The sequence below is a fragment of the Phyllostomus hastatus genome, unplaced genomic scaffold (assembly GCF_019186645.2).
Source record: "Phyllostomus hastatus isolate PE091 unplaced genomic scaffold, TTU_PhHast_1.1 phas_contig_196, whole genome shotgun sequence".
In the NCBI taxonomy this organism is placed as follows: Eukaryota; Metazoa; Chordata; class Mammalia; order Chiroptera; family Phyllostomidae; genus Phyllostomus; species Phyllostomus hastatus.
In genome coordinates this window covers 37,810,844-37,838,792 of record NW_025333709.1, presented here as the reverse complement: position 1 = coordinate 37,838,792, position 27,949 = coordinate 37,810,844, and the positions used below count along the sequence as shown (strand labels likewise).

General features: G+C 32.3%; 1 protein-coding gene across 13 annotated transcripts in view; it reads right to left on the bottom strand.

The window, feature by feature from the left end:
- The window catches only part of ADGRL3 (adhesion G protein-coupled receptor L3), a 761,150-nt gene that overhangs the window by 5,067 nt on the left and 728,134 nt on the right, over positions 1-27,949 (bottom strand). For 6 of the 13 annotated variants that reach the window (XM_045834519.1, XM_045834522.1, XM_045834523.1 and 3 more), the window contains one exon: positions 25,614-25,710. In XM_045834519.1, coding sequence (XP_045690475.1) covers positions 25,614-25,710 — 97 coding nt within the window. Of the gene's footprint in view, positions 1-1,816; positions 1,869-6,678; positions 6,808-25,613; positions 25,711-27,949 lie in introns of all 13 variants that reach the window. The other 7 variants (XM_045834518.1, XM_045834520.1, XM_045834521.1 and 4 more) reach the window with 3 other exon arrangements.

Below are 27,949 nucleotides of genomic sequence, written 5' to 3'. Positions count from 1 at the left end.
ACACAAACACAAAATCAAAAACAGATGACTGGGAAGCATGTATAAATTGCTAGCATTTTAAATTAAGTATAAAATGTTTGGAACTAAAAAAACACTATTATATCTAATGTACATATCTATCTGTATTTTTGGAAAATTGACAGAAATCTTATAAATGGAAAAGATGGATTTAAAATACATCTTAAAAACTATGAATTGGCAATTTACACACAAATACTGCTTAAAATTATTTAAAATCTATTTCATTAGAACTTAGAAAAAATAATGCAAAATTTTGGTGTGATCACTCATAGCTTTCAATTTATACACATCAAAGTCAATGTAATAATGAATTACCTTTGATTTAACATGTTGTTTTAACATTGAAATAGATATAATAGTAACATAATTTTTGTGTGGTACTTTAAATATACTGGTCAAAGTGAAAGAATCAAGTGGTTTCTAATAATTTGATATATAATTTTATAATACTAAAAATAATCCCTACATAGAAAACCACAAAAGGATTACGATTAATTTGTTAGAATGATGTAGTCATAAAATAATGTTTAGTCAAATATGGCACATCAAAATAATTTGCACATAGGAATTTGCAAAACAAAAATATTTGTCATTACTTTCTACTTTTTTCTCCTGCTACAAGCACTTTGATTGCTATTTTATATTAACCCATTAGTAATTACTTAGGGTCATTAGGAGTATTATCTAATGACCCTAAGTAATGTGTAAAGAATGTGTAAAGACACAGAATTTGATTTCTAAAAACATAGTGTTTCCATTTCAAAATGAGCGATGATTTTGTGTATATGTTAAACTTTGGGTCTAAAAAGAGATTAAACATTGTATTCTGGGAAGGAACAGCTGTAGTGAAACAAATTTGAACACATGCTTATTCACGTTTTTTTGCATTCTTTTAAAGGAACAGAAAGCCAAGAATCTATAATAATTCCATAACTCACTGCAAATGCAACCACAAAAGAAAATCAAACAAACATTCAATTAACTAGTGGTAAATAAGCAAAGGTATTTCTTTACAAAATAATTAATTGAAGAATTCTGTTAAACCTCAAAATACTGCTATCTTGTGAAAATATAGCATTCATTCTATGTCTGTGATGCAATGATGTTTATCCAAACTGAATAGTTCACTGCTGGTTTAAATAAAGTTTCCCAAATATGTAAATTTTTACATAGGCTTCTGATGAATACTCTGTATTCAAATCACAGTTTTCAAAAACAACAATGCATAAAATACATTAAAAGGAAGCCATCACAGACATAGGGTGAAGCAATTTATTTTCATGTTATAAGATATCTTGTAGACAAATCCACAATGTTCAGAAAAAAAAGTAAATGCTTTTTAAAGGGCCGTATGTGATGGGTGATTGCTGCTGCAGAGTATGCTTGATGGTTATGGTTGAGCGACTAATGCATTGAAACATTTTTATCATTTCTGTTGTCAATGCATTAGGCACAGGTTGAAGACAGCCATAGTAAAAATAAAGTGGGTATGTTGCATATGACATACATTTGTATGATTAAATGTACCAAGAAAAATTAAAAGTTTGTGAATTAGCAAAAAATAAACGCTTAATTTAAAAACAATTTAACTCACACAAACATTACATGAGACTTAACAACTATGTTGATTATGTGACACAGTAAAAGAATCAGACAACAAAAGCGTCTAATCTCTATTAACATGTTAATATAAGTCGGTTTATAGGTTCTTTAGTTTTTAAATTGTGAGATGAACTGTTTTTAATAACTACATCATCTATATGTGATGCAATAAAAGTGAACTAAAAAAAATTACATTTGATATGCAATGTTTAGCTTTACTCCCATACTTGTCTCTCTGTAGGGCTCTAAACGACAGCATGAAGAAAAAGAAAGAAAAAACAACAAGTAAGCTTACAGCGACAGTAGAAGGAACATGAGTAAAAAGCAAATTGATGATATGCAGAAAAAAGAGTCAAAGGAATAATTTCCACTGTCCCAAAATTTGTGAGTCTGTGTTACATGGTTTATCATAATTAAAAATACTGAAATGTTAGTCAGAAAATAAGAACCCCCCCTTAATACATGCTAATAAAATGAATCTTTAATAGCATTCCTGCAGTTTATAAATTTCAAACAAATACACATTTTTTAAAGATTATCACACCAACCAAAGAGAGTAAAAATTTGAGGGCAAATCATGACTACTTCACAACTATATTTTAACATTTATATATATATATATATATATATATATATATATATATATATATATATATATATATATGTGTGTGTGTGTGTGTGTGTGTGTGTGTGTGCATGTGCATGTTAGAAAAATGCCTGCTTCTAAGAAATGCCATTAAGTTGAAAAATTTTTAGTAAAAATTATAGTTTTAGCTTATATACAGACAGAAAACTATAGTTGAAGGTTTTCATAATTTTTCCCGTATGTATCTTCTCTTTCCATTTACAAAGATTATTTTCCTCCTACTGTACTTATACAAATGTTTCTTTTCATTTGTGAATAATACTGATCAATACTGTCACTTCCGGAGCTCACATTCAAAAGTTGTTTAACTATGAAGAAAAAAAAAGGTTAAATCCAATCATTATTCTGTATCAAGAAAATGTGAGGAGGGGAAACATACCACCATCAATATTGATTTCTTCTGAGTAGTTGCACGATCATATGCAATCAAACTTTTCTGAGCTGATTTACTAAAAACAGTCCTAGCAAAATTATTTTTTAAACCCTATATTTTAATCAGGTCAAAAGAATTGCTCTTGCTGATTTTGTTTACAGGAAGGTAAAATCATTCATTTCCCCTCAAGAAAATCCCCAAAACTCCAGCAAATTCATTGGGCTAGATCATTTCAAGAGATTCTGACTTGTTACGATTTAACCACTGCTTTAGAAATAAGGTGTTTGTACTTCAAATGTTTATTTGCTTCTTAGCATAAGGCTAACTATATTTCAAAATGTAGAGGAATTTCTTTATATTTTCAAAATAGCTTTAGAAAGAGAACTAGAAATCAAAAGCCAAACAATAAAGCACAGAGGAAAATCATTTGCAGATTCATTATGGCTCCCTCCTTAAAAGACAGAATTTTAGAACTAAAAAGCACATGAGAAATAAAAAGTTCAATTCCTGCTTTTCAGAGATGAGAAAACTGCAACCAAGAGCATCTAAGCCTTATCTAGCACCCTGTGAATAATGGCAGAAGTGGGGTCAGAAAGGGGATCTTCTGGGTTTGCTCTGGGTACTATCTTTCTTTTCACATCTGCCTTAGGCTTTGAATATTTATTTATGTATTTTATATAAATATAATATAACCTTGTATTCTTATAAACTATAATGTGTAATATATTCTTCACTCTGTTCCATCATAAGGATATGTGTCTAAAGTTTTAGAATTGAATTAAATTACTTTAAAATATAAATTATTTTATGAAATCTTGACTTCCTCCTTTTATCATGTTTTGTGAACAAGTTTATCTATAATGAAACTGATCTTACAAAAATTGAATTGTCCAATTTTTGCAGAAGATAATGGCCCAGAAATACTATGCATGAAGTTTTAAATATTTCTACAATCTAAATCCAGTATGATAAAAGTATACTATTTATCTTTAATCCTAACTCAGTAAGCTTCAGTAACACTATAAACACAGCTTTACATATTTTAAATAAAGGCACTACAAATAAAAATGGATACTTTAAATCTGAATGCTTCTCTGCTTGATGGCATTGGTGCAACTGAATCAGAGTACCCACTGAACAGAACCAAGTGGTGATTCAATATAAACCACTCCAGTACGTACCGAGCCACCTATATTTCATGTAAGATTTCACCTTGCCAGTAAGAATATAAGTGCATTCATCTGAAAATATAAGGTTAGTAGCAATATGACAATCACCAAGATTTATTTTTGGGTCAGTGTTGAAAAGAATTATTTTAAGCACTACCATAGTTTAACATCTTAAAAATATTAAAACATCACATAGCTGAACCATTGCATTTCTGAGTCTGAAAAACAATAATGAAATTGTTTACTATTTTATATTTAAGAAATTCAGTAGAATTTATTTAATTTACTGGCATAAATTACAAATCCATTCAGAAGAATCCTTTGTGTATTAAATGATAGTCTTAATAGCAATGTCCAGTAATAGTTCCATAGAAATAAAACTTAAGTCTGTTATTATTTTAAATTTTGCATCATGAAAATTTTAATTTGAGAGTGTTTATAAGTGTTCCAACCTTAGAAAAATCTACTAATTTAGAATATCAATAAAAATAAGACAAGAAGGTAGATACTGAATTAGAAAAAAACATATAAAATGGTAGTTGTTAATTTTTTATTGTATAGACACTAAAATTATATCAGAATAAGCAAAAAAGTTGACGAAAATGTGATCTAAATTGATTACTTGTTTTAAAACAATTTCCAACAACTTTTTGCATGATACTGTACAATAGTTTCAATTTGCAGATATGCTGTAAATCTTTGTTTAATATCTCTCAAAACTTACTATGCCAGCATACTTTGAAATGTTTATGATGATGCAAGTAATTCTGTCTCATACCATTTTTTTAAAAAGTCCATTATAAGGTCTGCTAAACTGTTCTGTCAAACCATGTCAGGTGCATTGTGTAATGTACAGTTCATTGAAGGACACAGTGAAATAGGGACATTGACAAATGAAAGAAAATTTAGGGGAGGGGTGACCATGAAGAAGGACCTAGAAACTATGTCGTATGGATGCTACTGAGGTTATGTTGTTAGGGAAATGGAGGGCTGAAAAGAAGACAGGTTAGCTGCTTTCAAGTATTTCAAGGATGGCCACAAAGAGCATAATTCTTTGTTCTTTGCTCTAGAAGGCAAATCTTAAGTGTCATGGCCAGAGGCAAATTTCAGCTCAGTGGAAGGAAAAAATAGATATGCAACAAATGGAGCATTTCAACAGCTGAATACAGGTGACCCTTGAACAACCTGGGTTTGCATTGCATGGGTCCGCTAATACATGGGTTTTCTCAATAAATCCTGTAAATGTATTTTCCCTTCCTTATGATTTTCTTAACACTTTCCTCTAAGTTTATTGTGACTACATTATATAATACATATAACACACAAAGTGTTAATAGATTGCAAATGTAATTGATAATGCTTCTAGTCAATAGCAGACTATCAGTAGTAAAGTTTTGGGCGAGTCAAAAGCCATATATGAAGGTTGGGCGCTCCTCTCCCCTGATGTTCAAGAGTCAACTATATATGAAGTTCTGAGCTGGAAAGGGTACCATTAGAGAAAATATTTTAGCACAGGCTGACAGAATTCCAGCAATGTAAAAAAGACCCACTGAGCTCTGTTCCTTCTTCTGATTCTAAAACTTTGATTCCTGCACTTGTGGGCCTTAAGAAAGCTGATCAAATTTAAAGTTGGCTTAATTATGCTATCCTATTAACAAATGTCTGTTCTCCTGAAGTTACTTCTGAACTACTGACTTTGGTATTTAGAAATAATTTAAAATCATCCTTTGTATTTGGCAAGGTGTCAAGTGGAAGCTCAGATTGTTTTAGACAGTCAATGGCCACATTGAAAGAAACATGCTTTTCCAGAATAAGGATTCACACCAGATTTTATGATCTCATGTCCCTAATCTTTTACCTTTCACTGAGAAAGAAAAACAAACAAAAAATTCCTTCAGAGATTCTCACAGAGGGTAATAGAAATTTATTCAAAACTGTCTGGAAATGTAAAATACTTCTAACCTATCACATCCAAATAGAAGGAATCTTGGAAGTCTCTATATAGCTTTAAATAAGTAGAACAGTGACCAGAATTATTCTTTAAAAAATTTTTATTTGAATATTTTTTCCTGTGCTCTCTTTACATATGGTATACATATTTTCAATATCTTGTCTTCAATATTGTAAATCGTTTAAAGAGATTTATTTATGCTTATTTGTTTCATAGACAATTAAATTTTATATCACTTAAAACCAGAGGATATAGAGTAACCATATTCAAAAGCATTGTTCTTCACACATAGACACAATAGAAAACAGGTTTTTGTAACCTTCCTGAACCAGCTCACATGGGCAATGGAAAGCTGGGGTAGAGCCTGATCTGCTACGTCCAGTTCACTTGTCTTTGCTCCATGTTTCAGATCAATGCAATGTTCCCTGGAGTCAATATAAATGATTTCATCAGTACTGGTGTTTTGTGCTTAGAATTTGCTTCATTGTATAATAGTTCAATTATTTACTTGATCTTATTAAGACTAGTGGGTCAAGTGTTATCATACTTACCTTAGGTAAATATCTCATTTCTCAAAATAAATGCATAGGTATTTATTATAGAAATCAATCAACAACAAGAAAAGTATTGACAAGTCACAACACATTTTATAACATTACAAAGAAACAAACGCATATTGATGAAACGAGCATTTGTTTACCAGAAGGAAGGAATCCATTTCTTGGAAATGGAAATGGAAAGCCTAAGGAAAATGGAAAATAAAAGCACCAAGAGTGGTAGAAAGTGAAAGAAATCTGTGTGTCTGCTTCCAAAAGAAAGAAAAGGAAGGAGGAAGGAAAGAAAAATAGAATGTGGCCATAAAAGCTACATAAAATGGGACTCTCACTTGAAAAAATCAAGATAAACTCCAGCACACCTTGTGCGTTGTACATGCTGACAGAAGGGTTGTTACAGACCGCCGGTTCCCCAAGCAATGTATTATAGGGATTGTTAGTACCATGCGGACGAAGCAGAGCATTGCTTATAAGATGATTAGCCATGGCTCCTGGAGCAGCCCCATAGAAAGACAGAGAAAAAAAAGGTCAATCAGGCAAATGTGTTTGAAAAAAAGGAAGGAAACATTTAGAATGACAACAGTTGATATAGCCCTGATTACAGGCAGGCAGCTAATTAGACTAAAAAATATAGGCTGCTAAAGCACACATGTTTCCAACAATGCACATATCTGCGTCGATGGGAAAGAAATAAAATGATTTACAATGTTGATTAAGCCACATTTAGGGTGTTCTCTTTTCCAAAGTATAAGCAAGAGTATATTCCCATGCTTGCTAAAAATAAAAATTTAAAAAAGCAAAGTAGAGTCTTTCATAGAAACCAAAGAGAAAGCACAAAATAAAAGTTGAAAAAAGTTAAAAATAAAGAAAAGCTAAAATTAAATAAAACATAACCTCATTTACAGAAACCATTGGGCTGTTTTCAATAAAAGTAAAAAAAAACATAAACAGCAATGTTTACGATCAAACACTCATTTGGAGAGCAGTTGTTGACACGACAGAAGATTTTGACATTTTTAAAAATTGTATGAGGAATAATTATTTAAATTAAAATAAAATAAAATATAATCACTCTCATTAGTACACCATAGTAAGTATACTAATTAAGTGGGTATACAAATCTCATAAAATGATCATATGGATATTATTTTAAAATATTTAAAATAAAATATTAACTTCATGGTATCAAGCAAATATACATAATTCTATTTTCCATTTTCCCACTGGTTGTTTGGACTTTGGCAGACCAAAGTTACAAAGTTAGATTATTTCATCTCTTGTGAACAGATATTCTTATTTTCTAACATACCATCAGTATGAGTTGCAACCTCCCACCCTTGAAAGCCACTTAATCAAAAAGCAAAAAAAAAATCAGAGGAGCAGTTTTATTAAAAATAATTAGGGCAGTCATGGAAATGATAGAATGTGTTAATGTTAGATGGTGAAGAAAGAAAAATGACTGAGAAAAAGAAAACACATTGTATAGAAACAGGGTGAACATACTAGCATATGCTAATTTAAAGAAAACAATGGAAGTACAATCTATAAATGAGGTGAAAATATTTGCAAATAATAAATATTTGCAATCCAACAAAGAGTTAGTATCTGGAATATAGAAAGAACTCTCAAAGTCAACAATAAAAAATCAACAAACAAAACACATACAAAAAAAAATTCAGTTAGAAATTGAGCAAAGGCATAAATAGGCACTTCATGGAAGAGCATATAAAGATGGCAAACAAGCTCATGAAAAGAATTTCTATTAGCCATTAGGGAAAAACAGATTGAAATCACAATGAGACATCCTTACATAATTAAAATAAAAATGGTGATAATATCAAGCAAATGCTGGCAAGGATGAAGAGAGATTGGATCACTCAGATTTTGCTGGAGGAAATGTAAAACAGTATAGCTACTTTGCAAAATATTTTAGCAGTTTCTTATAACACTGAAAGTACAATACCATACCACCCCCCAATTGTACACTTGGATTTTCATCTGAGAAACAGAAATTAATGTTTACACAAAGACCTGCAGATGGATGTTCATGGCAGATTTATTTGTAAGAGCACATATGGGAAACAGCCAAGATGTCCTTTAACTGATGAATGGTTAAACAGTCAGTGATGCATTCATACCATGGAACACTACTCAGTAATAAAAAGTAAACATTGAGGCATATAATAGCTGGATGAATTTGTAGAGAATTATACTGAATAAAAGAGATAATACCAAAGGTTATATACTGTATGGTTCAGTTATTCAGTATGTATGTATGTTTATACATACATACATATACACACATATACATATATACACATACACATATATATATTCTGAAAATGACAAGATTATAGAAACAAAGTATATGTTAGTGATTGCAGGAGGTTAGAGATGGAAGGGGGAAGTAAAGGGGTATGGTCATAAAAGGGCAGCATGAGGCATCCTTGTGGTGATTGGAACTACTCTGGATCTTGATTTTGGTGGCATACAAGGTCTGTCTGGAAAAAGTCCAGCCATTGTTAATATACTGAAAACAGTTTGTGTGACATCGATGTAACCTGGCAGCCAAGAAGAGTGGACTGGAATGAGCATGCCTGAACAATGACAACTTCACTGTACTTTTCAGTGGGGGCACTAGACACTGTTGAGTGCCCACATATACTGTGTGGCCATCATATTCAAAATGACTGAGCAAGTAGAGCAATGAACCTGCATCAGATTTTGTGTTAAGCTTGAACATTCTTCCACAGAAACGATCTGGATGATTCGGAAGGCTGCAGCTATGAAGCTGGTGATTGGCAGCTTCATCATGACAACACTCATGCATCATGTCTCATGCAGAGTTTTTCGGTGAAACATAGAGTCACTCAGATGGCTCAGCCCCCCTACAGCCCAGATTTGGTGCCCTGCAACTTCTGACTTTTTCCAAAATTAAAATCACCTTTGAGAGGGAAGAGATTTTGGAATATCAGTGAGATTCAGGAAAATATGTCAGGGTAGCTGATGGCAAGTGGAACTGTTTGAGGTCCCAGGGTACCTACTTTGAAGGGGACTGAGGCATCGTTGTTCTATGTACAATGTTTTTTGTATCATCTTCAATAAATGTCTCTTTTCATATTACATGACTGGATACCTTCTGGACAGACTTCGTATATTACAAAAATGTACTCTTGCAATAGAATTAAACATACACACAAATACAGATAAATATAAAAAAAAAACTGAAGAAATCTGAATCAGATTGGAGGGTTATAGTAATGTTAATATCTGGGTTGTAATATTGTAGTATAGTTTTATAAGATATTTTTTAGGGAAACCCAGTAAAAGGTAGATGATCTTTGCATTATTTCATATGACTGCCAGTGAATCCACAATGATCTCAAAGGAAAATGTAATTGATATTGAATAAATCAATAAATATTTAATCACTTGTAGAGTATGTTAAACAAATGAGAAGAAAAAAATTTGGCCTGGGAGTAATAAAGTGTTGAAATCATAGCTCTTTGCTATATGGTAAATTCTCAGCCAAATAACAAATATTTTAACCTCCAACCTGTGTAGTTAACACCTCTTCATTTAAAGGACAATATAGCTTGTCAGATATTTAGAACTGGGAAGTTTCAGTTTGTTCAGGAAAAAAGAAAACGTGTTTTCATCTTATACATCTGACAAGAATGAGCATAGAACTAGAATCGACATTTTCAATATGTGCTGATGACTGTTGGCTGATATTGTACAGTACTTTTATACATTGCAAAGGAAGATCATCAATTTATCATGTAATGGATATAACAGGATATTATTTCCCATTAGCAAATTAAATATATAAAAATTAATAAGAAAAGCTAAAAAATAGTTGGCTATAGTGCCTTTCACTTAAGAAATGGAATATTATAAATCTTAAACATGTATATTGAAAATTCAGATTAATTGTTAGATATAGGATTTGGTCTGCACAAAATTTTTAAAAAGCAAATTATGTATAAGTTATACCTGCTACTACATATTTATTAGTCTAGTCTATTTTTCAAGTAAAAAGGAAAGTTATTTTCTTTTTTAAAATATTTTATTTGTTATTTTCTAATACAAATCATTACTTTCTAAAATTAAGCATTTTAATAGAAAATGAAGTAACAATAGAAGATAGAAGTAACAATATGAACTAGGGGAAACCTTAAAAATATAAAATAGTTCATATTCTTTACAATCTGTCACAGATCTAAAGAAGGGGTAAAATCTTTGTGGCTGGGATTTGTATCCACATCTCTATATATTTCTCTTCATTACTACACATTATTTCATTGGAACTAATTGGAAAACAAACAGTAGGCTGAGAAGATTGCAGGCTACTTTCCCCCTTTGCTTTATACAGTTTAAAAATAAAAAATTCCTTTGTTTTATATACATTTTTCTCATGCTGATGTAAAGGAAGGTGATCTGCTTAAGTGTTCTCATTACAAGAAACTTTGTAACTACATATGGTGACAGGTGTTTACCATACTCATTGGTGTGACCATCTTGCAAATTAAATATGGAATCATAATTTTGCACTCCTATAACTAATATAATGTCATTATATCAATTGTACTTCAATAAAAATAAATAAAGTATAAAGACATTTTAAAAAGATGATAATCTGTGCTTTAGAATAAGGAAAGCATTCAGTTGTGATGAACCAAGCAAAAGCAAGAAGCTGGTGACTTAATACTTTGGTTTTTGTTTATCATTCGATTTATAAAAATCTAAGAATAGCAGAACAACAACAACAGAAAAATATAATCACACCAAAATGGAATAATAAAATCATAGTGAAGCTATCAACATTTTCCTAGAGAACCCAGCTGGTTATATTTTTTCCAGCATAAAATTCATTTTCAGATTTTTCTAACTTTAAAAAAAGTCCAGGGATGTACTTTAAAGTACTTTTATCTGTGAAACTATTAATGTAGGAAGACAGTTTTTTTCCAAACATGATCTGAAGATGTTTTATTCAAGTGACCTTCCTATTTTGTAGAACCATAGGAAGATGGAGTTGTAAAATTCATTGTATTTATGACCAGTCCCTGGTAAGGCGGAAAGGCCAGCAACAACAGCAGAAACACTATGGGCACACAACTGAGCTATGACACAACGTTGACAGAACGGGACAATATTCAGTCTCGGCAACATGGCTTCTGATGTGTGCTTCCTCAGATCTAGGTACTACCCAGAATCAGTTAATTAAGTGAAAATTTAGTGAAACCTTGTGCTCTTTATCCTTGATATTGAGGACCTTTTTCTAGTAGAAAAATAATCATACTTTCTTTTAACTATCACTCACTATTATATACCATGCACTATTTGAAACCAATGCAATCAAGGTTACTGAACTAACTTTAGTCCTGAATATGGAGGGTTATAATTCAAGTGAGGGCTCAGTAACAGGAAATCCAAAGTAGAATGTTAAGTTTGGTGATTATTGCTTTGCGAGGGGTATAGTTATGGAAAAGCTCTATGGGGTTGGATGGTTCTAAAGAAAGATAATGAGCCAGTAACCAACCAATTATTCATTTGATTCACTTGTTGAAAGAAGTCAGTTCTTTTGCATGTTTTTCCTGGACACCAAGGCTTGCAGTGTCTTAAAGAGATCATTCATTCTGTTACTCTCCAAAACAAGCACAATTTTCCTAGGAGTTATTACCACATGGTTCCTACACTCCCTATTCACCTTTAAGCATTTCAATTATACCTCGAAAGGTAGCAATCACTGTGTTGAAAACTAAACAGCTTGTTGCCAATGCTCACATCTTTTATCCCCAAATTTGTAAAGAACCTGTCTTCTGCTACCTTTTATGTGTAGTTACTTTTGACTTTTCTTTTGAGCTACACTGCATTTCACTTGACTGCTAGAGTCCATTGTATTTGTCTCTGGTTGTTTGCCCAGTTTACTCAGGTCTCTTTGAATACTGATGCTGTTTTCCCAGGTTCTGTCCATCCTATCTATTCTGCTTCCCTCCAACTAACTTCTGATTTGAAAACTTTCCTTCTAGTAGCTGTGAAATTGCTGATGACTTCCAGGATCATTGTTTATAGGCCACCTGTCACTGTTTTTCAGGTGCAAAGTTAAGTGTACTGTTTGGTCTGTGTGAAGACACAAATAAACTGATGCTGTGGATGGAGAGGAAAGAAGTTACAATTCTACACTGTGAAAGAATATTTATGTGCAAATTTCACTAGAATGTAAGCCCCAGGAAAACAGGGAGTATGTGGGGTTTTTTCATTGTTCCATTCCAAGCGTCTAGAATAGTTGCTATAGCTCAATATGTATCTGCTTAATTAATGAAAAATCTTACTGTGAAATCTATGGCATCAAGAAAATATGGAACTAAAACAGAGTCATTTTATCAACTATGAGTAGTTTTATACTTCGAGCACATTTTTAAGAGTGTCTATTGTGTAATTCCTAATGAGATTTATTTTCTTCTAACATTATACTAGGTCCTACGATAGTGAAACTTTTAAAGCAGAAATAAACAGTCAATACTAAATGCAGTTAATAAATAGAGGGGAAAACAATGAATCAAAATAAAAAGCTCCAATTGGGAAAAGAGACAGAAAGTGAAAAGCTCGAAGTAGATATGTAAAAATAGTCTTTCCTTAATGATGTGACTCACTAAATCCTGGCTGTAGTCTAGTAATACCTGCTTATTAGCCATAGGAACCAAGGGTTAGCTCCATAGAAAAGGAATTAGCATTGAATTGCATTATATGTGAATCACTACCAAAGCAGTCGACAAAAAGCCAAACCACAAATTCTTTATTTCTGATGAAAGTGTGATACAAAGCAAATAAGGTTTTCATATTTAATATGAAAACTTAGGAATGTTTTTCTGACAATTACTTGAAAGTCAGACCCTAAAGCTACTGAAAAAAGATTAAGTGTAAAATCATACTCATTTTAAAAAGAGTCTTTTTCTTTTTATGTATTTATACCTGAAGATGGAGGCTGATATAAACGGCTTTCTTTTAAAAAATATTTTATTTATTTACTTTTAGAGACAGAGGAAAGGAGGATAAGTGGGAGAGAAACAACAATGTATGGTTGCCTCTCTTACCCACCCCCTACTGGGGATGATCTGGCCCTCAGCCCAGACATGTGTCCTGACTGGGAATCGAACAGACGACTCTTTGGTTCACAGGCTGGCAGTCAATCCACTCAGCCACACCAGCCAGGTCTGATATAAATGTTTTTCAATGAGAGAAATTTATATGGAGTAATAATGACTATGTTCTTTTTGAATGTACAGTTTTACCACAACACTGTTATATGTCTTTCTGCATGAAAATAAAATAGGTGTTTTGACATTGGAAGGCTCTGAATGACAGTACTGTCTAGGCCAGTTCAGTGTGATGCATATAATTGAGGACTGGAAAAAAATGATCCAAGGCAGATCAGTGTGCTTTGAAATCATGAAGTAAAGAACAGATCTGAAAAAAGCTGACAGTTGGATCCCACTTGAATCTGTATTATATCACTCAGAAACATAATTCAAACAACGTTTCTTCCTGACAGCAGGCTAACAAGAGTGTACTGCAAAGCTCTTAAAATAACTTGAATTGTCATTCTGCTCTGTCTCACATACTTCTCTTTAAAAATGTACTATATTTTAAAAAATGTACTTACATTCTTATTGATCATATTGAATGGGCAAAACTCTGTATTTCAAGACCATGGTGATCTAATGAACCAAATTAATACAACCATTCTTGAGCAGTCCCGTACCAATATACCTCAATTTTCAAATTCTTGTAAGTTATAAATATATAGGATGGTAGATGTTCTCTTTATTTTATCTCAGTAAAACACTTTTAACCAGATAGTTCTTTCTTCCTTAATATACCTCATAATATACTTCCTCCCCCATTCCATTTGCTCTCCCTTGGGAGAGAGATGGTTCTCTCTCCCTTGATTTGACATATTTTTTCATTTACAAAGTCATCTCCATGATATACACTGGCTGATATACATAAATTAAGAGTTACAGATAAAGCAGAGTTATTATTGATCAATGCCTCCCCTTTGGTTTTCACACCTTAATTTTGGTCCACAGTGGAGACTTCATCTTGTGCAAGTAAATACAGGGTGGGGCAAGAGTTGTTTCACAGGTGCGATGTGAAACAGAGTTCTTTCTTGTATTATTTATGTGTTGTATTACTTTCCACACAAAAAACTGCAAACCTCCTTTGGCCCACATTGTAGAGTCACTAGTGATAGTGTTTTTAGTGTTTTCTATAGAAATAAAATACTAATTCACTGTAACACAAGGGGCATTTTACCAGGAGATAGCATCTATGAAATTATGAAACTGTCGCAATTGTATGTAAAATGCATTAGGTATATGTGTTATATAAGTTATATAACATAAATAAATAAAAGAAATGTAAATATGTAAAAAAGGCTTCCAGAACTATGAAGAACTGATTCACTAGGCCTTTCCTATTTTAAGTATGTTGTTGCCTATTTTTTTTTCCTTTTCTGTCTAACAAAACAATATCAACACATAATCTATGGAAAGACAGTTCAGGCAATGATTGATCCATTTCAAAGGTGGCTTTATACAGCAGAGACAGCCATGTGAATAAAGACCCAGCTGTTTATAATAACAACATGAACAGAACCTGAATGCTATACTTAAATGAAGTAACTTTAAAAACCACAGACACCATAATTTCATACTTTTTTTTACTCTTTGTGTTCAGACAATCAATGAAATTACAAAGTGTCAGGGAAGAAATATTCTCTTGAAAGCCAATGACTCTTTCATCATTTTTTTCTAAAGTCATAAATTGAAGAGCTGACATCTTGATTTATCACACTGTGTACTTTTAATAGCCAACAAGTTTGCTATTAAAGTTTAATCAACCTGCCTATTAAATTTCTTTCAAATGGTTCTGAGATACTTTAGGTTCTTTTAATAGCTAATTCATTCACTGGGAATCTATTAATATGGATTTCAATGACATGTTTTCTCCAGAGTACATATTGGATTATTGTTAGTTCAATAACAAATGAAACATTCTTAGTGCAGAAGTAATCCCTCCATTTTAATATATAAATTAAAAGATTTAGAGTTGTGAATCCTAGATTACCTAGTTTACTCCCCCTTTTTCTGCATTAACTGCCTTTATGTATGTTTTTCTGTCCAGACACATGCATTTTTCTATAATAGATACTGTACTAAGAAATTAAATGACTGGGTGATATGCTGTCCACATTTTCAATGTACTACATATTGTCAAATGCTGCCAAATATACTTGTGCCAGTTCACATGTCCATGAGTAATGTATGTTTCCCTAACTGTGGCCGGGACTCAGTGCTGATGGGCTGACGTGTTTGCCAGTTTGACAGTGTTACATGTTACATTTCCCTGATTGCCAGAGAGATGGGTAATTTTTCACCTTTTTATTGGCAATAAGGGTTTCTTATTCCATGAATTGCCTGTTTTTATCTTTTTCCCACATATATGTATATATCAAGTTGGTGAATTTTATTTACTGAGTTTTAGACATTCTTTATGCAATTCAGGTACTAACACTTTGTTGGTCATTGTGTGTAGCTTATGCCTTCTCCCAATATTTCACCTGTTATGAGTGGGTTTTAAATTTTGAGAAAAGAACCTTAGATAAGGTTCTTGGATAAAGAAACTTGTTCTTTTAGGTATGAATTTTATTTTGTTTTTGAGAACTCCTTTTTTTTTAAAGATTTTATTTATTTATTTTTAGAGAGGGAAGGGAGGGAGAAAGAGAGAGAGAGAGAGAAACATCAATGTGCGGTTGCTGGGGGCCGTGGCCTGCAACCCAGGCATGTACCCTGACTGGGAATCGAACCTGTGACATTTTGGTTCGCAGCCCGCACTCAATCCACTGAGCTACACCAGCCAGGGCTGAGAACTCCTTTAACTAAATCTAAAGTATTTTCTTCTAAAAGCTTTACATTATTATTTTTATATTTTATTATTAGATATTTTGTTGCCATGAAATGCAACATGATTGTGTTGCAGATGAATTGGTGCCATTTATAGCCATTGTTGTATTTTGCATAATTAGCTGAAAGCAAAGCAGTTAAAATTTTCTGCTTTGAATTTTCTGACTGCTCAAGCCAACACGACTAGAACTGGAACACAAATTTCTTGGTAAATCATTGCTTCAGAATAGAGGATGTAGTTAGTCTACAGAAGAAATGATGACCTATATTATACAGTTATTCATCTTGAAAAGTCATCTTTTATGGTCAAATGCATGTATTTCCATGTGCTATTAATTTGGACATTTTGAATATATCGGTCTAATTCAAAACAAAAAATACTGAACCCAAACCAAGCAGACCAAGTTTGCTTCACCACAGGCAGTACAGCAGTAAATCACAGTCATTTTTAGGAAGAATATAGTATGTAGTATTTGGTACATAGTCAATCCACAGCTATATTTATTTGTAAATCCCACATTGCTTCTGCATTTTTGCTGAGTAAAATAAAACTTAAAACAAAGAGAAGTATAATAACTCTCTAACAGTATAAAATAATTTACCAATGTGAAGAAAACATGACTTTTCATATTATTCTCTGCCCTATGTTAGCATGCTTTCTGATATTGTGCCAATTACTTGAGCATACATGAGGAAGATCTATTCTGGCTAAAACCTGAATTTTAAATTTGGCACCTACATTTGAAAAAAGTAGGTCTGAGCAAAGTAGGTAAGAATTTAAAAAGGCTCCTGTGAATAAAGATATTCTTGACAATGCTGTTCAGAGAAGACTTACATCATAATCATAATCAAATCTGTTTTTAGACTGAGGCTGTTTCAGGAAAATTATATTGTTTCTACTTTTCTATATCAAGATTAACTATCTCCCTTCAATCTGTATATCCTCTCAAATCTTTCTTAATTCACCAGTTGTTTTCTGGGGCTGGAAATTACTTTTTGTCAATGTCTTAGTTCTTAAAGCACCGTCATTCCTTATAATGATAAATTATAAAGAAAGCCTATTGTGAAAATTGTGGGAGAACTTATCATATAAGCACTTACTTTTAATGTATTTTTAGAAAGAGGAGGAGGAGCCATGGAGAGGGAGAAACGTCAGTTTTTTGTTCCACCTATTTATGCATTCATTGGCTGCTTCTTGTATGTGCCCTGACCGGGAGCAAACCCACAAACTTGGTGTGTTGGGATGATCATCTAACCAACAGAGCTATGGGGTCAGGACTAAACACTTACTTTTAACTAGCATGAAGTATAATAAAGTTGAGCTACGTGAAATGGAAACCTTTGTATACAATTCAACACTGTGTATTTTAACCGGATACCACATAATTATTTGTAATAACAATTTATCTTTTCTTCTAAATGTAGATAATATTCTTGCCAAATGTAGCTTCCCCTTCCACATGTTAATTTTTCATGTAATTGAATTAATTTCTATGCACTTTCAAAATATCAGATGTAAGTTAATATGATCTATTTCTTAGAATAATAATCTGAAAAGTGACCATTCTGTTAGTTAACTATTATATATTGCTTATTATATCATCACAACTTTTATGTTTATAATAGAGTAGGAATATTTTTCAGATGAGGGGTATGGGTAAGTTTTGCTTGTTTTTAGATTTTGAATTATAAGATTTTTCAGTTTTGTTAAAACCAAGTTAGCACACACATGTAATAAGAAGTTGAGTGTATAACATTCTCACTGTCTATTTGAAGTCAGCTCAAATAGATTTTTTACTTGCTCTAGGCATTGCTCTGTTGTCCTGACAGAGAACACAATTTCAAGGACTATCAAGTTCAGGAGTACAAAGATCTGGGGAAAAGTTACATATTTGGTTCTATTACTAAGTGATTATAGGCTGAAGTTATTTGCCTGATTTATTAACAGAATCTTTTTCCCAACTAAAATGCTCATTCTTTTACTGAAATATAAGAAATTACAAATTAATATAAAGGGATTCTACCAATAAAATACCTTGAGTGCTTCCAGGAAAGAAGAATGATTATAAAATTCTTCTTGCAACCTAAGTGTTACCATTGAACTTTAGCATCTTCCACATCAAATAGTTTTGTAAAAGTCATATGTATTGGCCAATCATCCCCCATAGATCCACAGTATTTTTTCTCAAGTATTTTATTTTTTTAAAGATTTATTTATTTATTTTTAGAGAGATGGTGAAGGGAGGGAGAGTGGGGAAGGGAGGGAGAAAAAAGGGAGAGACACATCAATTTGTGGTTGCCTCTCCCATGCCCCCTACTGGGGACCTGGCCTACAACCAAGGTGTGTGCCCTGACTGTGAATTGATATATCCACAGTATTTTAAAGTTTTTCTTTCTTTAAATGATTTGGATAAACCCACACTAAAGAATTATACTTAGAAAATAATTAAGTAGAAGGAAAATAAGAAGTAAATGTATGAATAATTATGCTCTTAAGAATATCTTATATTCATGCAAGCTGAATATATTTCAAAAATCATTTTGAAATAATCTTGGAAAAATGTCTTTATTCTAAGCTTGAGCAAGATTCATGAAAAACAGTTAAAAGAAAATAATGAAAATTTTTGTTATCATGAGTAGGGCTTTGTGGTCAGAAAACCTGGTTTGGAATCTAGACTTTGCCATCTTGTCTTAGACAAGTTATTAAAAAAAAAAAAACAGCTTCTTTATAGACATAAAGACAATAATGAATAATTAACAGTGTGCAATAGATAAGTGATGGCTATGCACACCAAAGGAGAAATCCCAAATTTATCAAAAACTATAAAGGGGCAATTGTATTCTATCAGAGAAAAGAATACCAGCAATTTCTGATGATAGGTTGGAGTATTCACATTAAGCTCTAAAAGAGATAATATTTTAAAATTATTACATGATTAGCAACTTATATGAAACAACAGTAATATTTCAAAACTAAGTGGTATTTCATTATAGCTGTTTGATGTTGAAGAGGTAAGAAATACTTCCAATTATATAAGGCAAAAATATAATAAACCATAAAATAAGAAATCTACATAGATAAAGAATTCTCTTTGTGAAAAGGTCTATGAAAGACATAATAGTAACAATACCAATAATAATTCTCACTATTGCATAGCTGGCTATGAGAGGCTGGATGCTTTGAAGAATTCTTATCAAAGAGAAAATTAAAAGCAAAGCACCAAAAGGTCTCACTGGGTAAGCATTTAACACTTTTTATTTTTCAGTTCCTGCTAACAGTTTACAGCAAGAACATTTGCCTCTGACTGATTAGAAATCAACATTTAATATTTTTCATTTTTTAAAGGAGAGTTAATTGTGAAAATTATTCAGTCTCCTTGAGTTAAAAATCAGGATATTAAGAGCATTGTTTAGTTATCTATTTGACACAGAATCTCACTTAAAATCTGTAGCTATTTTGCTCTTGTGCTGTTGAAATGATTTTCCTAATGCAGATTTTCTTATTGTACATTTCTCACTCTCTTTACTGGTAACATGTACAAAGGAAAGAAATTAACAGTTCTGTTGCCTCAGTTATGAATAAAAAATATAAAGATAAAATAACACTTGGCATAAATATAATGGCAAATCTCAAAAAATATTTATATATGCTATAACATCCTATATTTGCACTCAAATCTTCATAGTGCCTGCTTATAACAAAAAGTAATTCATTATAGAGGCCACTCTGATTAGTTAGCTCTGCAAGGACTCTTAGGCACATCATTAACTGTTGTTAAAAGTTTCACAAATAGGTGTCTGATTCTATTAGGATCTGGTTAATATTTACAAACAGTGATTTTGCAATCCTTCCTAACAGCAAGGCTTTGGGGCCATATAACATATTTCATGCATATGAGCCAAACTGTATTTACTGACATTAATAAAGTACAGTGAATGAGGAGTGCTTCGCCCTAGTAGCTTTAATTTACAGAAATCATTAATTATAGTAAAACACCACTTATATGTTTTCATTTGCATTTTTCCTCAAAAACATAAAAAACAAAATATGCTTAGTAGCTTGAATATTAATGAGGTGGCAGGTGATGTATTGTGGAGTTTCTTCTGTCTCAGTGACCAGCCCGCTGGGAAAGACAATACAGGCTTAGAGTTTAAAATGGGAATGAGTCACAGCTCGGCTCCACTATAGAACCAGTTATTCAGCAGGGCTGTCTGAATAGAACTAGTGTTCTGGGGGGCAGGATAAGGCCTGAACGAAAGAGCGGAAGACAGTGCTCGCTTATATCATTATCTAAGGCAGGGAGAAGAAATATTTTACCTGTATTTCCTAAGTGCTACCACAGGGTCACAAATCAGAAGTGAAAAGTATAACTAAGGCAGATGATTAACTTCTGATTTAGAAGAGACAATTTGACTTTATTAGTTCGGATCTTTTTGTTACCATCAAGGGTAGCAACACTTTAGGTAAATTATTTATTTTACTTGGTATTCATGCAACAATCTCATTCATCCTACCTATTACTAGAAAATAAAAAAAAGGAAAGGAAACCTTCAGTACTGAATGATAAATTTTAACATCTGATTACTTGAGAACACTGGCAAGAACCAGTTTCCATTTGTAGAAAATATAAAAAACTTCTGAGTAAAATAATAACAATAAGGTTTATGTTCCAGGCACTGTTGTAACCAATTAACACACATTAACTGACTTAGTGCCCTCAAGGTGCCCCTGAAGTGGGAATTATTTATATCCCCAGTGTATGGCTATTGAGAAGTTAAGCAGTTTACTGAAATCTCTGGGTTAAACTCCATTATCAAAACTATTGTACATAAGTCAACTACTTTCAAATGTCTATTTGATGGCATCTTTCTCCTTTTTATTTACTATGTTTCTAACAAGGGAGATCATTTTTCAGTAGGTAATGTGCCACTGAGTCTGAATTTACCCTTAAAATTTATGAAAAGATTGCCAAAAGACATCATAAGTTTACTGATTACATGTATTTACTGAGAATGTAGGTACAGATTAATACGACTCTGAACCTCCATAGGAGAATGCATTAGCATTAATAAATAAGTGCTGCACCTCTACAGATCAGTCTTCTGCCACAGAACACCTAGATCTGGCTTAAATAAGTACAGAGTTAGCAGTCAGCTTGCCATGTATAAAAATCTACGCTGCATTGTGTGGGAGGCTGATGAGATGGACAATGAGAGGCAGGGGAAATAAAAGCCCACGACGCTCGCCAAGCCACTGTTCCAAAAGAAGAAACACCTTTTTGCTAAATCTGCTACACAGGTGGGGCATGTTTTTGCAATAAATCCACACTGTGGTGGACGTGGGAGCACCTTTTTGTAATTCACACATCCATAATGTACTGATAGCAGCTACTTAGGAAAACTTAATTTCATACTGAAATTTCTGACGTCAATTCAGCTAACAATAAAAAATGGGTGTTGCAATTACTTTATTCATGATGAAAAAAAGCCTAATAAATTCTAATTTTAGAAAATCTCCCAATTTCTACATAGATCTACAAAAAAGTATATTTATTTAACAATTAATTAAATGACCAGAGAAATTTCTCAGCAAATGATTGATGTGTGGGTCAAACTCAAGTTTTAGAGGCAATGTTAATCTAAACTGTGCAAGAGGAGATTGGGCCAGCAGGCATTGTGGGTAGGGGTACAGGTGTGAAAGATTACTTTACTTATGTATTGTTTCTACTTCTCCCACAAAATTGGAGCTCTACTAGATGTTTGGATTGGATTTCCAATAGACCTGAAAGGAGCTTGAAGACTGAGGAATGACTTTGAGGTGTGTGAAAACAGTAAATATTTAAGTGAACAACTGAATAAGCCCTACAGTGGGGTTTGTGAAAACTTGGGTTTGGATCAATCAGAGTTAACCTTACTTGAAACTCTGTATTTAAGCATCACCTTAGGTCTCCTGCAAAGGTCCTTCTACCTGTGTGTATACAGTGGCATAGGAGAAGTTAACTTGATAGTAGTCCTAGGGTATTGGGCTCGGAGTTCTGGATCTGTGTGAGTGTGTAACATAGTAGCAAACAAGTTAGCAGGGGAAAATATATTTGAAAACGTATAGGAAACATTTGGAAATCATGTTCATAAGTATAGATATCCTAAGGGCAGATGTAATGGAAGTTTTTAAGGGGATGAGATGACAAGTGACACAATCCCAAAGAGAATATATAAGAATGATTACACAAATTGAAAATGATCAATAATCTTTCAGGGTCTCCTATGATTCCAAGGAGTAAAATCCCAATAGTAATAAAGTTTATCACGTTGGGAAATGTAGACAGCTAATCTGATATATAAGAAAGCAACGAGATTGTTCAACAGAACATTAGAAATGTCTTTTTTTTAAATAAAAACTATTGAGAAGGAATCTGCACTGCATGGTAGATGCTTTATTCTTAATGGATCCCAAGGATGATAATGATGGTTTCTTTTTTAGAAGAATAGATGATATGCCATACAGAAATTTGAAACAATCATTCTTTTGCTGAATTAAGCAGTGGTAGGAATAGGGAAGAAAACCTGCAGTGAAAATAGGACTAATTTTTAGACAATGTGTTGTGGTTTTCAAAGGCCAGATCTGTTCTAAAGGCAAAAGTAAGAGATTTAATATAACTAACTTAGAAAGGAAAATGGAGTTTGAGTTAAAAAAAAATGCTAGCTGTAAGAAACTAAGAATGAATGGGAAGTTAGAATATATGAAGATGTAGAGATGCAGTACCTAACATTTTTATTTTAATAATAGAGAATATGATCTTTGGAATAAACAGAGGTGAATAATTATGTGGCTGAGGTGGCTGACGTGTTTATCTGGAAAGGTGAATCTTGGATGCCACGTACCTAAATATGATACACACGCCTGAATGCAGGGGAGATAGGACCCTGGGAAATAAGACAAGATTAAAGAAGGAGGTTAAAGACTATCTTCAGAGATATAATATGAAGAAATAAAATTTTAAAGTATTCCACTCATCTAAGATAAAAAATAGTGAGATGAGAATAAAGTGAGGAGTTTCTGACTTGGGGAGCTAGAAAATTGATTCAGGAAATCAAGATCACTATGATGTCTACCACCATCAAAGTCACTGGGTGAAAGGAAGCACATACATCCTGCAGGGGCAGATGGCTGCCTGGACACACTTCAATCATAAATACAATTGAATTCTCTCCCAAAGTTATCGTTACAGGGACTTACCAGATATCACAAGAAATTTTATACTTTCTTCAGTAACTTTAAGAAATATCTTTTAAAACTAAAGATTTTAAAAATAGATCAGTTAATATAAAATGTTATTTTCTATAAATATATTTCAAATTGACCAAGTCATTTACATTTTATATATTCCAAGTTGATAAAATTCCTGAAAAGGATCTAAAAAGGGCTCAGCAATATTATATAATATGATTGACCTTAAAATGAAAGTCATAAAAATTAACCATTTAAAATAGGTTTTGCTAAATTTACATACCTTATTGTTTTTACATAAATTTAGATCATTTTGCTAGACAAAATAATTTTATATATTTTATTCATCATCATAGCAGGCAAATCAACAGTGCATCTTTAAAATCATATTATTTCATTTTTGGTTTAAATAACAATTATTCCATGGGTTCTATAATCATTAGATGCAAGTTACTTCTGAAAATAAATCATATTAATAAAGATAGTTTTCTTTCTAGGAACATACTGTAAATTTTCTCTAGATGGGATTATCTAAAAAAATAAAGAAAACCTGTCATTATGGAAGTAAATTAGTTCTTAAAATTTGGAAGCATTTTTAAGTAATTTGTTCTCTATAATTTGAAAGTTTGTCAAAAGTATTCATATTTAAATAAATACAAACTAACAATAAAAAATAAAAACTAAATGTTAAAAGAGAATTCACTTGGCGGATAGTATGTAAATCAATATATTCTAGCAAATAAAAATCAATTAATAATGAAACAAAATATAAACACAAAATTATTTATTTTAATATATTTTCTTCATATTCGGAGGTACATTAGTATTCTGTTCTTAGCTAAGCAAAAGTGATGCCGAGTATTTAACATCATCACCAGATGATTGTAACTCTATCACTACCAAAGCAACATGAAAGTCAATTAAGGTTATATATAACATGGATCCCTGTATCAAATTCATCTTGGGATGCTACATGTCCTAACTTCTTTTATGTAAAGAAGATACAATTTGAGTAAAAGTAATTTAAGAGCATGAGCATGTGAATCTTTCTTCACCATAAACTATAACTTCATTAAATTATTTGTATGTAGAATTTTTTTTAAATGTAACAAGAAGCTGACAGACACAGGTTTAAAACAAACTGATAATCATACCTTGGTAAGAAAAAATAACAATTTGATCATAAAAGTAACTTCTGAATATATGCATCAAAAATGTCTCTTTTAAGATGGTGTGATTGGAATAAACACGCAAATACCACCTTCCTATATAAAAAACTATACTGTATTCTAAATATTTGCCATCACTGACCGTAGTGTATTCTAGTTCTCCACAAATAATGCATCTATGCATTTTTATTGCAGTAAAATTAATTCTAATCACACACACACACACACATACCCACACACACTATAAGAGAGTAAGAGAGAGAAAGAATAAAACATAAATCAACCATAAACAAAACAGAAACAAAATAGCACATTAAGTGAACTTCATTTAAAAATATTGAATTATGCCCTAGGAATATTTTAATTGAAGCACATACACACAAAAAAATTATAACATATACATATATGTACATATAAAGTATTTTTCTTTTAGATCTTTAAATATTGCATATTATCTGAATAAGTCTTTTAGATATTTAGATGTGACTTTTTTCCCCAAGTACACAGGTTGCCTTAAGTATGTATTAGACAGTGTATTTGTACTTCCACAAAGACTATGAAATTGCACTATGTGTGGGACAATGTGGAACTCTATGATGCTTAGCAGACTATATAGCCACATAATTGCCCATTTTCACTGCTTCCAGCGAGGCTTGACAGCTCACCAGTTTATAGCAGTGGCAGATGACTAGAAAAAAGAAAGTTCTTGTTTTCTAACTTCCTCTCAGAAAAGATTTCCTGAAAATTCAGGATTGAAAGAAAAAAGGCTTATGAATAATGGAACACACTGCTACACTCAACCAGGTTTTATATCCTTGCAATATTCCTACCACATGCAAAAAGGGCCAGAAGTTACAAATAAAGCATTGAATTCAAGAACTTCTTAAAGTAATCACAAAAGTAATAAATATGAAAAAAGCATTTCTAATTACCTCTGTTGAGTGATGCTGAACTGTTTATATCCCCAGTGATGAAGGAAGACTCTGACTGCTTTCGGACCGTGTCATTCCACATTCTGCGGATCCGGCTCTTGATGGAGGAAAGGAAAAGGAAATCAACTCACGATGCAGGGAATGTTGACAAAAATCTTTTTTTTTTTCTTTTTGAATTGCATGAGACCTTTGTTATTGCATCTGGAAATTATGCAATTTCTACATGCTTGCAGTACAGGTGCATGAGAACATTAGAAACTAAATTAATAATAATTGCTACTTATTAAGTATAATTCTAAATGCCTATACCCAAAACAATTATAATTATGAAAAAGAATAAATGTAGCTTTCTACCAATTTAGACATGTTGAAGATATACAGAAATGTACTCTATGTAGATAGTATAATTTTATTTTTCAAGATAAAACAAATTACTTTCATTGTAACTCTCATGAAAATGGTATATTGAAATATGCATCAAGTTATCAGTTTTATTAACACAATATTTAGTTCAAGAATTCAAAATCTTGAAGAAAGAGTTTGGCAAGAAAAGAACATAGAATATTATGAAAATGCTTCTGAACTTAATTAACATTTCCATTAATTTGTAAGAATATTAATGTTATTTTATAAGTTTCATATTATTTTGACTTTTCATTTTTTGAAGGAGATAGAAAGAGTTGATTTATTCTTATTCATTGCTTCACAGTAGGAAGTTTTATAGAAAACTGAAAATTCTTCCATAGCTATTTATATTCTCAAATTCAATATTCTAAGTGTTGGACAATTCAAGAAAGTAGTGTAATATTTTTCCATTTGGGGGGATTATTTTTCTGGTTAATTTTATTTTGCTATTTTATTGTGTTAGGGATCGAAAAGAGTATTAACAATCTTGTGAGGAGAAAACAAAACCTTTGCAGAGATTTTTTCAAGGATAAACAGTTGTAAGGACTATTTATTATGACTACCAATAGTAAAATCAAGCTCACAAATGGGTTTTGTGCCAAGCGTATCTGAACTGTTTGAAAAATAGGAGTACCCAATCTAGAAATCAGTTTTATGAATCTAGGGACATGTTTATCCTTCAGCAACATTGTCTATTTTGTTATGTCGGTCAGCAAACATGCACACACACACACACACACACACACACACACACAGAGCAAATCTAATAAACAAAGGCACAATAAGAAAACTGGTGTAGGGTTAGAAACATTGAGAATGTTTCCACTGAAAAATATTTCAAAGCTTCAAAATGAAATGCTGAGAACAAAGCTTCAAACTAAGATATTGAGAACATCTGTTTTATTGTTAATGAATTAAAATATTAATTACCTTTTATTATATCCCAAATACTAACCTAGGAAATACAAAGGAGAAAAGCAATCCCAAAATGTCTAATAATGTGCCCAGAAATCTCCATAGAAACATTAATTATTACAACCCACAATGATCAAGAACCCAAATGACCATCAATGGTAGAAAGAATAAATATATTATAGAATGGCTCCAAAACACCAAATTAAAAAAGGAACATAGCCTCCTGCAGCAATGTAGATGTTCAAGAAGGAAACAAAGTAAAAAAGGACATGTTCTGGATGGTTTCATGTGAACAAGTATCAAACACACACGAAACAAAATGTACTGACAAAGGTTGAGAGAGTCATCATGTTTGGAGGCGGATGATTGAGAAGCGTTCACAGGGTTTCCCGGGGGTCCCAATATTATGTTATTTAACAAGGGAGGGGGAAGAGTTCATTGTGCACTTTTGTAAATGTCATACCACGTAACTAAAATTTTTAGAAAGTGCACATAAAATGGGATATGTCCTTGTCTAGGACACTCTGAGGATACTGCACAGAAGAAGTGACATTGTAACTGAGAGTTCATGAAACTGTGATGTTGTTAGGTGACACTTACGTGAGCTGCCCCCATTAACTCATTTTCTATTAGCTTCTCCTACCAAAGCTAGCCACACCTGTTCTTTTTCCATTCCTTAATATGCCAGACATGCCTCTGCTTCGGGGCTTGGTATACCTGTTTCCTTTGCCTGGAGTGCTCTTTTGCCATATATAGGTGTGGGGCTCCTTCATCAGTTTTAAGGTTCTGCTCATTCTCCTTCAAGACACCTAACTAGACTACCTTATTTAGAATTGTTTTCCATGCACTCAACTCTACTATTACCTCCCATAGACATTACCATATTCTATAACACCATGCATTGTTTCTTATATTTACATTTAATGTTCAGTATCTAATGTTTAATATCTACATGATACAGGGGGCAAAAGTAAATATACAGTTGTTCATATGGATATACATTTATTAATAAATGA